At 40.6% G+C, this 17297-nt stretch overlaps 1 protein-coding gene across 1 annotated transcript in view; it reads left to right on the top strand.

Annotated features, from left to right (window-relative positions):
- Positions 1-17297, top strand: part of LOC127582304 (uncharacterized) — a 204348-nt gene that overhangs the window by 96 nt on the left and 186955 nt on the right. The window contains exon 2 of the mRNA XM_052037483.1: positions 14189-14228. Coding sequence (XP_051893443.1) covers positions 14216-14228 — 13 coding nt within the window. The 5' untranslated portion in view covers positions 14189-14215. The remainder of the gene's footprint in view (positions 1-14188; positions 14229-17297) is intronic.

Below are 17297 nucleotides of genomic sequence, written 5' to 3'. Positions count from 1 at the left end.
ATAGGTTAGTATTGAGGCAAGTAGGTAACAGTATGTAACATGACAATATTTGAAAAAATAAAATGAAACGCCTTAATTGACCACCATCCAGTGCCTGAAAGTGTCTCAGACATCCAGTCTCTGCCTGCTCAATCTTGGTGGTGGACAAATATATGTTTGTATGTTGTTTGACAGAGGTCGTTTGCCTTTTCCTGAAATAGGATAGCTCTCTCCTGCGTTATTGCATTCTTGGTCTTCAGCAGGTGCTTGAGGGTATCTTTCAACTTATCTACTCTATCTTGCATTATCTGGACGTCCATGGATCCAGGGCTCTTCATGATTTTATCAGCCAGTTTTTATCTACCAGTTACTACCAGAGTTCAGCAGACATACTTCAGTTTCAAAGTGGGCAGGTCCTTCACGAGAGCCTGCTTTTCCTCCAGAAAGGAAGGGGCCCCTTCATGTGGTCCAGTGTCTCTTTGTACCCAACAAAGGCAGGGTGCTATTGGGTCCCTACACTCCTGAAACTGGACCTGTTACTCTATAACAAGAGTGTAGGGACAGAGAGTACCAGTTTTCTATCACCCCATGCTGAATTCTTGTCTCCACCCTGGTCATTAAGGGAGGGCCTTTGGCCTCCTACTCAGCTGTAGCTGTTGATCCTGTCCGAGTATGTCAAGTATCGATGTATTAATACAACTCCTACCTTCTCTCCCTTGTTTCTTTATTATCTGTCACTTGTGCCCCTTTGGATCCTTCGTTTTTCAACTCTGCATTTTCAATTTAATTTGCTTCTTTCTACATCCAACCTAAAGGGCTTTTAGCTTCCAGTCAATGGTCTAACTCAGCCTCTTCCACTGTTTAGTCCCTCTCCAAAGACCAATATTCCATCTAAATCTTTACCATGTCTGGACCTTAAAGTGCAGCAACCATTCTTTGCCAAAATTCTGGATAAAACTCAGCAAGTCGGACAGCATCTGCTGAAAGAGAAACAGCTAATGCTTCAGGTCTGGGACTCCTCATTACGACTGAGAAAGAGAAACACATCAGTTTAGGTAACAGAGAAGATGGGGAAGGTGGATGGCATAAAATGAATTTCTCTTATAGGATGAAATTAATCTTAAAGATTTGATTAAGCTTAAACAAAAGTTTGAGTTGTGAGTAAAACAAAATACCTCCATTAATATGCTACAGACCTGGAGAATCAATCAGTGTTTTTTGGGTGCTGCAAGTACCAGATTGGTTTAAAATAGTGTTTGATGCATTCTTGGATGTACACACTGAGATTCCTAATAGACACCTTATTGCAGTTAACATTTAAGAGTAGCATGCAGAATAGATTATGCAAAGCTGAACTGGTGCCAGCATTGCTATTTTAGATGTCAGTGCTTTAAATAATATCCACTTTTAATCTTGCACAGCTGAATACTCATTCAGCAACAAGGAAGGCTACCTTTGCTACCAGTTGTAAACAGATGACCAAGAGGAAAGGAGGAACCAAGAGTAATGGGGTGGGCAGTGAAGGGATTGGTGGATGATCATTATTAACTAGTAGCTTAATTGGGTCAGTCACATGAATAAGAGAAGGCTTGAAACTGGATTTTCTGTCGTGAGTGTCTCATTCTTGTTCTCAAAAGCATTTCCATCATCAAAATCAAAATAATGACAGACATGTGATGGAAATTCCCCACCTATTTGAATAAGTACAGCTCAAGAAGCTCAGTCCATCCAAGATAATTCAGCTGGTACACTATACAACTCTGAAACATTCACTAGTTCCATCAGTTGAAGTGTAAGGGTATCAGGCAGCTGGGAATACCACCACTTGTAAGTTCCCCTCTAAGTTGTGCATCATCCTGACTTGGACTATCATTGCTTCATTGTTGCATTAGCAAAATGCTCAAACTCTGTCTAATTGAAATGTGACCATACTTTGACCAAATGCAGTTTGCTTAGGGATCATGAATAAAACGTGTCTTTATTAGGGATAGCCAACTTCCTTAAATATATGTTTAAAAATGTACTCTTTGTCCAAATTTAAATTTCCAATATAGCACAATTATTTTGCATGATTGTGTGCAATTAGTTACATTAACTGTATTCAAATACTTAATGTATTTTCTTTGTATACTCATTAATATAAATTTTAATTATTTGTCCATTCTATTCCAACTTCAGTCTTGCTATTTATGGTGATCTGAACATCTCAATGTATTACTGACAAGACCATCAGCACTTTGAAATCAGACCAAGACAATGCCTACAAACAGATACTTTGGCCAGATTTGGTGACCACTTATTAAATATTTCACAGGACAGTATTTTGCCAAAATTGATGAAAACTTATCTTTTTGTTCTCTTGTTTGAACGTCTTCAAGTGTTCCATATTTGTGTTCTATCAAATCTTGATGTCACAGTGTTACATTGTTACGTCAGTTGAACTGCAAAGTATAGCTAAAACTGAAGAGATGCAAGCCAGTAACATAATAACATTATGTGATGTCACAATCTCCAAAGGCATTAGTAACCAAAGGCATGTATTATATAATACACCACTTTGTGCTACCTGTGGTGTTTGGGGGCTTTAAAGTAAAGCAGGCACCACTGTCACCATGGAAACATTCACATTTTGTTTTATCTCATTTTCCATTCTCATTACTTTGCCTTCAGGTAGGTTGAATCAGACTTTTATTTGTGCAATCAACTATTAATTATTGCTCATGCTGTACTTTGGTTTGACACTGCCTGCTTTTGTAGAATATTAGCTCTCTGTAAAAGATAGTTGTGAAAGATACTTAGAACCTGATATAAATCACAAATTGTGATAGAAATTGCTGGGTGTGATCAGCACTGAATGACGTCAACTCTTGTGTAATTCTCATTTGTTGCATTGTCAGATGAAATTGGGTCATGTTTTTCCATCATTGCGTACTCAGAGAGCCTTGTTTTCATTAAATATATCTCAGCTACATTTACAGTAGCTGCAGTTTATTTATATGGCACATAAGGCAGTTGACACTTCTGCAGTCTGCTGCAGCAACTCAAGAGTAGACTGCATAGTACTTTAGGTGAGATGTACTGCATTCCTCCATTTATTTTGGCTATTATTGCTTCTGTGGTGGTCCTACTATGTGTATTACAATAGCTGGAGCTGCAGAACATGTATTGGAGATGGTAGATGTGCCCAGTATCCTATGGAAATTGGGGAAAAGGACTTGTCTGTAGAGTCTATTTCCCTAGAACATTTAGGGTTCTCTGAGGAGCAATGTGTTTGGAGGCTATATTTTCCTGAGTCAGAGAATGGTGATCTTCTATGAGCAAAACTACAGTCTAAATTCATTTGTTTTTATGGGTCTTGGTCACTGTCATTCTGAACTTCTAGCCTCCAATTCACTCTGGGGATGATGGTGATAGTGATATTTTGTGCCATACTTTCCAGTTTGCTGAGTAGCAATCATTAGAAAGAATGACCATAAATTTGTGAAATTTGCTGGTTTCCCAAAGTTTCAGAGGGAGTTGGCTGATTTTGTGTGGCACTTTGTGGGGAAGGCGGTGTGGGAGGGACCTACAGGTGATGACATTCTCAGGTTTCTGCTGCCATAGGGGTGGTGGAAATTGTAGGTTCAGGAGATGCTGTTGGAATAAGCTGAGTAAGCAACCGTATTGTATGCTGGTGGTGGAGGTAGTAATTTCCCAGAGATCTCCTAGATGGTCCCACCAGAAATTCTGTAATTAAAGTCTCCTGACATGGGATTAACAGTCACATAACTACCTATTGTAGTGCTCTGTAAGCCTGCCATACTCTCAACTAAGTCACAGCAGACTTCATAGCTGCATTGCCATACACTTTTATCAGTTATCAGGCCAAAGCATTGAGCCAAAGGAATTTTTTAAGACAGTTCAGTGAGATATAAGACCCTGTAATGATCTTTGACCTTGACCAATCAATATTGCACAATCAAGCACATTACTATAAAGTAGTACTATACAAAACAGGTGGCCGAAAACTTGACCTTCAGCAGTACCACGAATGTGTATGATGAGGATTGCAAGCCACACAACCTTCGACTTTGCTGTCAACTTTCCAAATGTAGGGTAGTGTGGAGTTTGATGCTGTCTTACTTGCAAGGTTTGAAGGCAGAGCATTGAAAAAGACCTAGCTATCAGAATATCATTATCTCTAGAGCTCCATTTTATTATTGTCTGGCAGGCACGGCGGTGTAGCAGTTAGTGTAACGCTATTACAGCGCCAGCGACCCGGGTTCAATTCCCGTCACTGTCTGTGAGGAGTTTGTACATGCTCCCTGTGTCTGCATGGGTTTCCTCTCGGTGCTCCGGTTCCCTCCCACATTCCGAAGATGTACGGGTTAGGAAGTTGTGGGCATGCTATATTGGTGCCGGAAGCGTGGCGACACTTGCGGGCTCCCCCCAGAACACTCTATGCAAAAGATGTATTTCACTGTGTGTTTCGATGTACATGTAACTAATAAAGATATCTGGCTTTCTAACAAAACATCACCAATGGTTCAGGACCAAAGAAAGGTCCTGTAATAAATGCTTCTCTCGCGTGAGGTGAAGGATTATGCTCACAAAACAATAAAGGTCATAACAAGATGATGAGGGTAAGTGGCAGTAATATTGACTCCTGACAGTGCTGACACATTGCCTGAAAAATTCACTTCATGTTTGCAGCAGTTCCATTTTATTGTTGAAGGGGAAATGCCAGAATCTGCATATATTGGTTCAAAACAGTGACCTACAAAATCATTCTGTTTAAATGCTATTTATATCCTATACATTTTTAAACATATTCAGTAAATAAATGGAAGGTAAAGACTGCACAAAGACTATTGCACTATGTTTAATGTCATGTTTCTAAAGTCACCCATGTCACATTATCTACATGTTTCATTAAAGTGATTAGGCTCTAAAGATTTGAACAAAAACATCTTAATGAACAAATCTAAAAGCACTAATGCTAAAGAAAACTTGCAAAGTGTAATTACAGTTACCTAAAATTTAGCTCTTTCATACAGAAGCAATTTTTTCCTTGCTAGCACCTTTATGCTTTTTCAGAACTAGTTTGATTACAGGTTACGGTAAGCAGAGCTCTGTTTGAAGCAGACTTCACTAAGGTACGAGTACTTAGTTTCACTCAGTGATCTCCATTTCTATTCAGTGGAAGCAGAAACCTGCTTCATCAGTGGCTGTCCTGTTGGAGTGTTAATTCCACCAGGCCACTAATTCATACCATTTGCTGTTTAGAAATGTGTATCTGTGGCTGTGCATAAACTTCCAGAGTTGGTATTGGTTTATTATTGTCATGTGTACCGAGATACAGTGAAAAGCTTTGTTTTGTGTGCCATCCAGACAGATTCACCCATAACATCTCTTGCATTCTGTCAGACAGACCAGCTGATACATTTTGACAAGATTTCGCTGCAGCCTTCCTGTATGTTTCCTATTTGTAGTTCTTATCCAAATCATCCAGACAGGGTTGATGTGCAGCTTTGCTTTCTGGGGAGCCTAAACGCATTGTTTACTTGCAATCTGCTAGCACCAGGTGTCTCTTCATGTAAACTGCAGTCCTCTAGCCCATTGAAACCTCATAGTGCTGGTATCTGAGCAGGAGCTTAGTGGTGTCAGGTGCCATGATATGTCTTCCTTTTTTTTCTTGTTAACTTCTGACACTCTGTAGTGATAAATGGCGAGTATTGTCATGGAAAACACATGGCACTGTGTGGAGTGCCTAGCAGATGCATTGATTGCTATGAAGGAAGAAGGTATGGAAAAAATACTGTTGATGCTTGCTCGCCTTCTATATCCATGAATCCTCAAGTACAGCTGGAGTTACAGTTTGTGTGGACCTTCAACTTGGTGAGCCTTTGAGACTGGAAGGCTGTCACTCATGTTTGTGGCTGAACTTATTCTGGAAGACAAATGGGAAAGTTAATATCAAAGTCCTCTAATAACATGATTGGATTAGTTTTTGTGACTGCTTTGAGCTGTGTGAGCTGCTGAGGAAGGTTGTATTAGTGAGAAGTATGCAAGGATGGTTGGGTAAGATAGACACTTACACTACTTACAATTCTCAGACCACAACTCCCACACAGGCACCTATGTCAGTTACAAGGCTGCATGTGTGAGATTCTGTTCTAAGTGTCAGGACGCTATTCTTAACAAATTTTGGAAGGCTATTTAATTTTTTCCTGCACTTTTCATAGCCAGAATATACAATGAAAGAAAAGGAAGGGATGGATAGCAGGTAAAATTGGACGTTCATAATACAAACAGGAAAAAAGAGCAAGTTATTTAAAATTGGATAATTTGATATTGAGTCCTGTTTACTTAATTAAACACTCCAGTCACCCGGCCTGAAAATGTGGGTGAGAAAATATCACATACCAATGATGTCAACTCAGTGAAAAAAACAGTATAAATGTTAGAAAGCAGTCTGGGTAAGGGGGAATGACAGAGAAAAGGGGTTACAGAAGGAAGACCTAGAATTCATTCCTCAGCCTTTGGCTTTTGCGATGGATGATTTGTTCAACTTGTTGATAGGACTTTTTAGCTTGTAAGTATTGTACTTGTGTTTGGAAATCCTTTGTAAGTTACAAGTCGTTGTTGAGAATTGCTTATTAGCATGAAACATGTCTCACTTAAAATAAGCTGTGTTTAAACTGCATCATTAGCTGGAAGTATCTTCTCCTTGATTGGGGGGGAGGGACCCACTGCTCAAAATCGTGATTATTGACAGCTAGATCTTTCTGTAGAGACTAAAGTAGTGAAGTAAACTAGTCCTTAAAGTGTAGGTTGATACAGTATAATCTCCCTATAGTGATGGTACTCATAGATACTTAAGCCAGATAAAACTTAGTCTTGACTTAAGTTTAGAGCTCTTGGACAGCACACTCAATATCATTACATTAGTAGGTGACCGGGGAGAGCAGACCGGGGAGTTGCAAAGGGAATGATGCTTTTCAAATGCTGAGAGGAGAGGAGGTCTGGTGATGGAATCCTGCCAGTCCCTCTTTGTTTCTCCCGCAGACACCCATGATATACAGGGCTTGTCTCCTCCAAGCTATCTCAGGATATGTTAATGTGCAGATCAATGTCTGTAAACTTGGGGGGAGGGGGGAGGACATTCTCTCTCTTCCCCCCCCCCCTCTCTCCCCCCCTCCCCCTGTGATCTGGAGGTACATATAAAGAGCAAACCATATGCATTCCTCTGAACACTACCTAATCAGCTCTTCAGAAAGCTCAATCCAGTTCATTGGGCATAACCAAACTATCTTTTAAAAATCCACATTAGTGGTCTCTGATCAGCAAAAAAAAAAATCCAAGGAATTCAGTCACTCAATTCTCGACTCTAGTAATTTTCCAAGAATTTATTTTAGATTATTTGGTCTACAATTTCACAGTTCCCCTCTTTCACCTTTCTTACAAAGTAGAATGGCATTCACAATTTTCCAATCTAAATAAGCAATTCCTGATTTAAGAAAACTTTGGTGCATCTGCAGTATTCTCACCTACTTGTTTTATTTATTCTTTTGTTGGGATGTGAGTGTTGCAGCTTTCTTGCCCATACCTAATCACTAATGAGAAGCTGAAGTAGAGCCACCTTCTTGAATTACTACAGTCTTTCTGATGATGGAGCTTTTAGTGTTGTGGGGTACAAAGTTATAGAATATAAACCCACCAATAATGAAGGAATGATTATATATTTCCAAGTCAGCATGATTGTAACTTACGGTGAGGGCATTCCATGTACCTGCAGCCCTTGTCCTTAATGGTAGAGGTCACCAGTTTGTAAAGTGCGTAGGCTAAGTCATTGCAGTGCATTTTATAGATGATACGCAGTGTCCATAGTCTACCAATGAAGGAAGGAATGAATGTTTAGGTTGGTCAATAGGGCAGCATTTAAGATGGTTACTTTGTCTTGGATGGCTTTGAAACCTTTTGAGTGTTGTTGGAGCTGTACCCATCCAAGCAATTTAAAAAGTATTCCATCATTCTCCTGACTTGTGCTTTGTACGTGGTGAAAAGGCTTTGGGGTGTCAGGAGATGAGTCACTGACTGCAGGATACTTCCTGTTCTTGTAAGCTTTAGTAATTATTTGGTTGATCCTGTTTGAATTTCCGGTCAATTGTGATGCCTAGGATGCTTGTTACCTACAGGCATGGGCTGCTTCATTTGTTGAAGGGTTTTGAGTAGAATTGTGTAATCATCAGTGAACATCCCCACTTCAGACCTTATGATCGATGAAGCAGTTCAAGATCTTTGTGCTTAGGGCACTGCCCTGAAGAACTACGGCAGTGACATCCTGACTTCTTGTAACCACAACCATCTTCCTTTGTGCAAGGTATGACTGCAGCAATAAGAGTGTTTTGTCCTTCATGCCCATTGACTTGTTTTACCAGAGCTCTGTAATGCTGCACCCCGTCAGATTTTTCCTTGATGCCATTGGCAGGCATTTTCACCTCACTTCTGGAATTCACCTCTTTGTTCCATACTTAGACTAAACCTGTGATGAGATCTGGAACCAAGCGATTACGACAAAACCTAAAACAGGCATTAGTGAGAGGTTATTGGCAAATTGCTGCAACCTGATAGCATTGTAGACAACACTTTCCATTACTTCCCTAGTATTTGAGAGTAGACTAGGTGGTAATAACCTGAATTTGTTCTGTTTTTTTTTGTGACATGCCTGGGCAGTGTTTCCATTTTTAGAAAGATGACAGTGTAGCAATAAGTGTACTGGAATAACTGGGGTCACAACACATTTAATTCTGGAGTGTGAATCTTCAATACTACAGCTTGGAAGTTGTCTGATTCCACAGCCTTTGTTGTACCTGTGCTTGCAACCATTTCTTGATGTTCTGTGGAAGGAATCAAATTGCAGGAAGATTAGGGATCCCAGGAGGAGTCTTAAAATGGATCATCCATTTGGCACCTCTAATCAAACATGGTTGTAAAAGCCTCAGCCCTTCCTTTGCCACTTGTGTGCTGGGTCCCACCATTGTTGAGGCTAGGAATATGCTTGGAGCCACATACTACTACTCCACCCATTAGTTGTTTGATTAGATGAAGCATTACTGCAGAATTTGATCTGATTTGTTGGTTGTATGGTTGCTTAGCTCTATTTATTACATGCTGCTTTTAGTCTTTAGCCTGCATTTAATCTTATGTTGCAGATTTATAAGGTTGGCACCTATTTTAGGTATGCCTGGTGTTGATTCCAGCACATTTTGGACACTTATTTCAGTGAACTCTGTGATTTCCTGGCTTGATTGTTATAGAAGAGTGAGGGATGTGAGATTACAAATGGTGGTAGTATACATTTCTGCTGTTGATAATGTACAAGTTTGAGCTCTCCTGAGTCTTTCGCATTTAGCACATTTGTAGTAAGGAAGTTGATAGTTGTATTCCACCTGGGTAGTTCTACAACCCAGTGGTATGATCATTGAATTTTCCAATTTCCTTTCTGTCTCTCTCCTTCCAATCCACCTCCGGTGCTCCCATTTTTGTCCCCTTTCACATACCCCTCCTCCATCACCCATCTTCATCCCCTCACCCTACTGGTACCCAGACACTTTACCCACCCAATCTCTTCTTTCTCTCCCCCCGCAATCTGTTTCCATATGCTCTCAATCTCTCCCTTCATGGTTCCCATTATTATCTTCCTTATCAGATTGCAGCACTGGTAGCCTTTTGTGTCATCACTTATTACCCTCCAGCAGCTTTCTCCACCTATACCCTTCCCTCCCCCCACCTGGCTGCTTCTGCCCGTCATCCTTCACCCCTTCTTGGTCCACCTATCACTTACTGGCCCCTGCCTCACTCCCCCTCTCCTCTTTATATGTTATCGTCCCTCTCCATTCTCAGTCCTGATGAAGGGTCTCAACCCGAAACATCGACAGTTCCTTCCCCTCTGCCCTCCACCCCCCCCCCCCCCCCAAACAGAAGCTGCTCAACCTGCTGAGTTTTTCCAGCAATTTGTTTTTTGCTCTAGATTCCAGCATCAGCAGCCCCTTGTCTCTCCTCTTAGACTAGGTACCTTGTTTTGGACTGCGCTGTCTCATCATGAGATGCAATGTTCTCAATGGCCTTGGTCAAGAGTCAGCCTCATCAAAGTCTTCATCTATAATGACAGAACTAGTCTGTGACTTCGCCCTCCCAGGATTGGCTCACCTTCCTCTTGGTCTGGCTCCTGTCCACTCATGGCTGGCAATTCATCATGAGCTGACTTCATCTCTGAACTACAATCTGGAAAGTAGCAGGATCTGAGTTGGAGGATGTATATGATAGTTCGAGTAATTGGTGCTTCTTGCTTGGATTCCTATGACTCATTTGGCAATTTTCAGCCAGGTAGCATGCCCTATGCTCAAATGCATGGGATGGAGCTATGATCATGTAAGGGAACACAGTGAGTGAGAGAGGTGCATTTGAACCACCTGAAGAAACTAGGGTAACAGGAAGCATGATATGAGATGGCAGACTGGATATTAGCAAACCATCAGGCACAATGATTTACCAAGCTTGCAAAAGGTCTACCAAATTTGCTGCTGTGGCCACTATTTAGAAGTAACCTCCTAGGAGGGAAGACTATTAATATATTTGAAATTATATGTATAAAATGGTTGCCACAATTGAACATCTGTGTTATAAAGTATGATCTGTTTATTTAAGTAGTGAAGTTGGTGTGAATGTGCAAATGTTGCATTGCTTGTGCTGACTCCACCAAACATCATATGAATTAGGCTATTAAATTTCTTGCTGCCAATGGAAGTAGATCCTTGGGTTTTTGCTCTTGGTGTGGATTTCTTCCTGTTGTCCCTTCGTTGGGCTGGGGATGTAGTGGGTGGGAGGAAGAAACAGATAGGAAACAGATGGATTAAGATTTAATGGGACTCTCATCAAACAGAAAATTATCCCTCCACATAATAAATGTAAGAAAGTAGAAGCAGAATTAGGCCACTTGGCCCAATCAGCCTGCCAGGCTATTCAATGTGATTGTGGCTGATCTGTCCCAGGCCTCATAATCTTCTGTATCAGCACCCCATAGCCCTCAATTTCCTGTTTTTTAAAAAAAATGCTACTTGCTGTTTAAGTACCCCTAATGATCTAACCTCCACAACCCTCTGAATTGGAGTTTCAGAGATTCACAACCCTTTGTGAGAAATTCCCATGCACCTCAGCTTTAACTGATTGCCCCCTAATCTTGTAACTATGAACTCTCAGAGATTTTCTCACTAGTAGAAACATCTTGATGTCTACTTTGTTGTTGCTCCCTCAGGATTTTGTATTTTTCAATAAGATTCCCCCCTCATTCTTCAAAACGTTGAAAGAATGTAGATTTTTTTTTTAGCCACTCCTGATTAGACAGTTCTCTCATCCCAGGAATTATTCCAGTGAATCTTTTTTGGACTGCCTCCAATGTCATAATATCCTTTCTTAAATAAGAGGACCAAAACTGTCCACAGTATTCCGGGTGTGGCCTCACCAATACGATGCCCTATACAATTGTAACAATATCACTATTTCTAAATATCCAACCTCTTATAATAAAACATAATGTATTAAAAGAACTATTTCAGTCATATAATGTAAAAATCAACTACCAATTTTGCCATACTCAACTAAAAAAAAAGACATGCATGACTTCTTTAAAAATACACATTTAGCATTGTACCTATGCAATGGCAAATTATGACAAGAAAAATAAAGGCCGTACAAGTAGCTTGGAGTACGCCTAGGAATACCATTGGTGATTCTTGAAGATAAAATAACACTACGTCATTTTTAAAATCTCATTCTTGAATCATCAAATGTGCTAAATTTCTTATGTAATTCACTTTTTCATTACACTGTTTCACTGCAATCAGCTGTAACCAAATCTGGAAAAAGTACACATAATCTCACAAGAATGTATGCACTCTTAAATGTTCTCTTCTGGTTTCTTCTGAGCTTCAAGAGAGTAAAAACTCTTGTTCAATAAGTGTGATAATCATAATTCATATTTAATGTGTGCTATTAAGAAAATGATGTAGTTGGTGCCTTCAAAAGGCACATTTTCTTTCATGAAATCTGCTTGAGAAATCCAGCATCATTGGCATCATGTGAAACTGGATGGTTCCCCGAGGATTGTTATTTCATTGCATGTTTCAATGTGTGAAATAGTGTCTGACCAATGTTTTCAAATTCTACTTTAAATTTTAATAATGTGATATGCCACATGTCTAGTTTAAGTTGTGCATTTAATCTGTTATTTGCAGTTTGATTGCTGACCTTTTGTAACTAATTTTGATCTAAGGTTGGACTGAAACTGAGAATATAACAGCTCATGTTCCACCTACATCTCCTGCATTGGAAATAATTATCAATGAACATCCTACTGTATCTTCAGCTTCTAGTTTGACTTCAAATCTGAATTCCATAGTAACTTCAGGTTCAATTCCTTCTCTGGCTTCCACTGGGTTTATGTCTTCAAATACTACTGCTAAGTCTGTGATCATAGTCGATAGGAAGGTGAGTGGTTCAGACCACAGAACACACACAAAAGCTCAGGCACTTTACTTAGGGGTATGTTAAATGGACTATGCATTTAGTGGGGATAAGTTTGAGTGTGCTCCCTTAATGTTAACAGAATTGAATTAACTTTAAATGAGATTCATATTACTTACCACTATGTTAGTATTGGTGACATAGCTGTTTCGATTCTAAAGCAACCCCATAACCAGGTGTCCAAACTAACCACATATTTCTGAAGTAGATATACAGATATTTATCTTAATATGGACCCTAGTAGCCATTTTTGGATACTGTAGAGCGTCAGCTCTGATTGGTTTCACAATTAATGAAAGAAAAGCCTACTAAAAATGTGTTTCAATTATTTTTGAGAGTCTGGAGCAGCTGAAGTATATTTCCTAGGCCTCTCAAAAGTCTGGGCTGCTGGCACTCCAGCCTGCATGTATGGATATACTTTTGTGGTTAAATACCATTTGAACAGTAAACCTCAGCAAGTTTTTTCAGAGTTGATATGAAGATTGCTGACACCAGTTTCATGTACTAATTAATGTGCCAACCTCAGGGAGGTGTACATCTTGTTCAAATAATGTCCTTTTCCACTGGAAAGTGATTAAAGTATTATCTTTTGTCACTTCCCTAAGTAATCTAGACAACATTTTGTGGCAGATGTTCCTTGTTTAGAAAATGCATCGATTGGAAAACTTCATTGTTTGATAATTTTTCTTTCATGAGGTTAGTCATCACCAATTCAGATTTTATATGTCAAATATGAGGTGACACTTCAACAATTTGATACGACAGTAAAACTCCCATAATCTAGCATGCTTTGGGACTTTAATGGTCTGGATTAGAACATTTTCCAGATTATTGGATGTGTTTTATTAATATCCCAACACGTTTTTAATTTTTTTTAAGATGTTAACATAGTATTATAATAAGTGTACTGGTGAACCAAGTAAATTTAAAGGATAGCCTGGGAACTGGGGCCTGGCAAATCTGAAAGGAGCACGGGACCAGGGCCTTGGTGAGCCAGAAGGAAACATGGGAACCAGGGCCCTGGTAAGTGGAAGGAAGGGTGGGAACCAGGTACCCAGCGAATTGGAGGGAGCATGGGGACTTGGAACTGCCAAGTGCGAAGGTAGAGTGGGAACTGATGCTTGGTGATTTGGAGGAAGTATGGGAGCTGGGCCCAATGAATACAAGGGGAATGGAAGAATGTGGTGAATCGAAAGGAGCCTAGGAACAGGGGCAAGTGGAAGGGGAACTCATGAATCAGGGCCCTGGGGAGTTGAAAAGGGACGCGGCAAACATTACATAGTGTGACAGATCCTGAACCATCATAACTCCTAGATGGTTAGATAGCAGATTATTGAAATTTTACTGTAGCCTGTCCAGTCCAGCAGAAGAATCTAATGCAGACTTTGCAGATGTGGCAGCTATGCCACAATTGTCAACTTGCCCTTCCTATCTCAATTATTTTGGAACCCCAGAACAAAAATCCATTGTTACCTCTTTACATGGGTGTATATCAAACTTAGCTCAAGGTAAAACTAATCAAGAATATAATAAACAATATAGGTATATGGCTTAATTAATGTGTGATTTGTGTGGTAGGTTCTACATACCAATGTGTATGTTTCACCTTCATCTGATTCATAATTTTTTTTGTTTCTATTTATAGTACAAGTCTGACAAAGCAATTCCGAGAATGAATAAAGATAGTAAGTAATATAATTATTGTGTTAAACAAGATAGCATCCAATTATAGCAATTTGGATGAATTCAATTCAGTTTATGGTTGTAATTATTTTCTTGTTTATTAGTAGTCAAACTATGTTCATCCGTATCCATTGACGTATCTAAGCATATAATCAAGGCTGCCATTTCAATGTAGTGCTAAATATTTCGTGTTCAAGTGATATATTAAATCCTCATTTATCTACTCAAGAGAATGTAAAAGATAGCATGAGCCATGTGAAGTAGAGCTGTAAGTTTTCCCAGCATTTTTGCCAACATAAATATCTCTACTGAAACTACGAGAAACAACTAACCCATCACTTGTATTGTGAGACATCATTGAACATAAAATGATTGGCATATTTTCCTACGTAACCACAATGACTGCAAATTAAAATAGTATGTTGGTTCTATTGTTTGGGACACTCACAATATTTACAAAGTACTTAAACTCTTAAAGCACCATGGCATGGAAGGTCATGGGTCGATTGCTGGGAAATGGAATTAGTAAAGATAGCTATTTGATAGCCCAGAGATTGGTGCCTGATGGCCTGTTTCCATGCTGTATGCTTCTATGATTGATGATAAGATGTTATCAATATGTGTTTTTTTTAAACTTGTATCGTTGAGATCCTACTCTCAACCACGTAAGAAAAGATTTTCCAACTTAAGGGGCTCAATACTCTTTCCTGCTGTTGAAAATATACCAGTCTATAATATTCAAATTATTTGAGACATGCAGAAGAAATATATGGCGTCATTCAGGAGTTCCAAGACACTTAAGCACCCTGTATCTTAAAAGAGCAACCTTTGAGAGTGGCAAGAGTTGTCCCTTCTCATGTTTGTGGCTTGTCCAGAACGAAGAAGGAAAGAGACAGGAATTTCACTCTGCAGGCATTTAGGCTTGCTTACATTGGTGGTTCCCAAGATTCGGGTGTAGTTTTCCAGCAGCAATACCATTGCATACTTCGAATTTATTAGATTATTGGATTACTGAAGACAGCATCTGAGAAATGCACATTACAACAAAAATGCCAGGTTTATATTGGGATTGCCATCAGTTGTATGAGACATACTACGGCACCCACCAGCATAAAATGTTGTGCTAATAGATCAGTAACTTCAGGTGCTGAAACAATTATGTTGTTTGGATTTTTTTTATTTCAAAACTAAACTTTATTCATAATTAAAAGTATATACAAAGGAAATAAAACATACAAAAGAAGAATAAAAAACCTTTATGTTCATGGTTGTTACATTCAGTAGTGTCAGACTTTAAAGAGAAAAAATTACACACAAACAAACATAGCACTATTGCTACTCATGTGGCTCCCTGAGGTGATACCCCTTTCATTGTTCGAGGGGTTTCCCCACCCACCTTTGCCCCTTTATGTGTGGTAGCAGAAGGTGCCTATACTGTGGACCTTCCCCACAGAGCCTTGGCATTGGCTGCACCAAGCTTCAGTGCGTATCTCAGCACATATTCCTGCAGCCTGGACTGTGCCAGTCTGCAGCATTCCCTTACAGACATCTCGCTGAGCTAGAAGACCAACAAGTTTTGGGCAGACTAAAGGCCGTCCTTCAAGTTGATGACCTTCCAGCAGCACTTGATGTCTGTCTAGGCGTGTGTCCCCCGGGAACAGCCTGTAGATCAGAGAGTCCTCTGTTACATAGCTGCTGGGGATGAACTGGGACATGGACCCTTGCATCCTTCTCCTTGCCCTCTTAGCAAATCCACAGTCTGCAAAGAGGTGGGTGACTGTTTCTTCCCCATCGCAGCCATCCTGAGGGCAGCGTACATTGGGGGTGATATGTCGTCTGTAGAGGAAAGCTCTGACTGGGAGGGCACCTCTCACCACCAGCTAAGCGAGGGCTTGGTGTTGGTTGGATCTGGCAATGAGGCATTCTGCCATATGGTTTGGACTGTTTGTACTGGGAACCAACCCAGAGAATCCATAGTGTCCCTGTCCTGCAGTGTCTGCAGTACATTCCGTGCTGGGCACTGCCTGATGGACTTGTGGTCAAAGGTGTTTACTTGAAAGAACTCTTCCACAAAAGGCAGGTAGTGTGGCAATGTCCAGCTGATTGGGGTATTATGTGGTAGAGGGGCCAGGCCTATCTCCTGCAACACCAGGAACAGGCAGAGCCTCAGTACGTAGTGATACTTGGTGCCTACATACTTTGGATCCACACACCGACTGATACAGCCACACACGAAGGTGGTCATCAGGATGAGGCAACATTGGGTACACTTTTGCCCCCATTCTCAGGGGACTTGTGCAGTGTGACCCTTTGGACTTGCTCCACCTTGGACCCTGAGATAAACTGGAAGACATCCTGGGTGATTGCCAAGGCAGAGAAGCGAGGGGCAGGCCATACCTGCGCCAAGTACAGCAGCCCTTGGAGCATGTCGCACCTGATGACCAAGTTCTTCCCAGTTATTGACAGAATGCCATTTCCACAAACCCAATTTTTGTTTTATCTTCCTAATCTGCTCCAGCCAATTCTTGTTACGTGCCTTAGCCCTCCAAACCAGATTCCCTGCACCTTCAGTTAGTCAGACTTGACTTCCTGATGGATTCAGCAAGGGGTTCTACGCAGCACACAAAAAAGACATGGGAGAGTGGACAACCCTGCCTTACTCTAGACTTGACGGGGAAACTGTCTGTCTCCCACCCATTGATTTGAACTGCACTACAGATATCTTTGTAGAGCAGTTGGATCCAATTTCTGATTTGCTTCCCAAAACCCATTTTGGAGAGCATATCCAGCATGTATGTGTGTGATATCCTGTTGAAGGCCTTCTCCTGGTCCAAAGTGACCAGGCAGGCATCCACCGCTCTGTCCTGCACGTAGGCGATGGTATTCCTGAGCAGTGCAAGGCTGTCAGAGATTTTCTTGCCAGGTACAGCACAGGTTTGTCTGGGTGGATCACCTATCCCAGAACAGACTTGACCTGGTCGGCGATTGCATTGGACAGGATCTTATAGTCCACATTCAACAGTGAAATGTGTCTCCAATCCCTGATGCCCTCCTCCTCCCCCTTCTGCTTG

Source organism: Pristis pectinata, chromosome 23 (assembly GCF_009764475.1).
Source record: "Pristis pectinata isolate sPriPec2 chromosome 23, sPriPec2.1.pri, whole genome shotgun sequence".
NCBI lineage: Eukaryota > Metazoa > Chordata > Chondrichthyes > Rhinopristiformes > Pristidae > Pristis > Pristis pectinata.
Note: the sequence above shows the minus strand (reverse complement) of the source record. Positions and strands in the feature narration are given on the sequence as shown.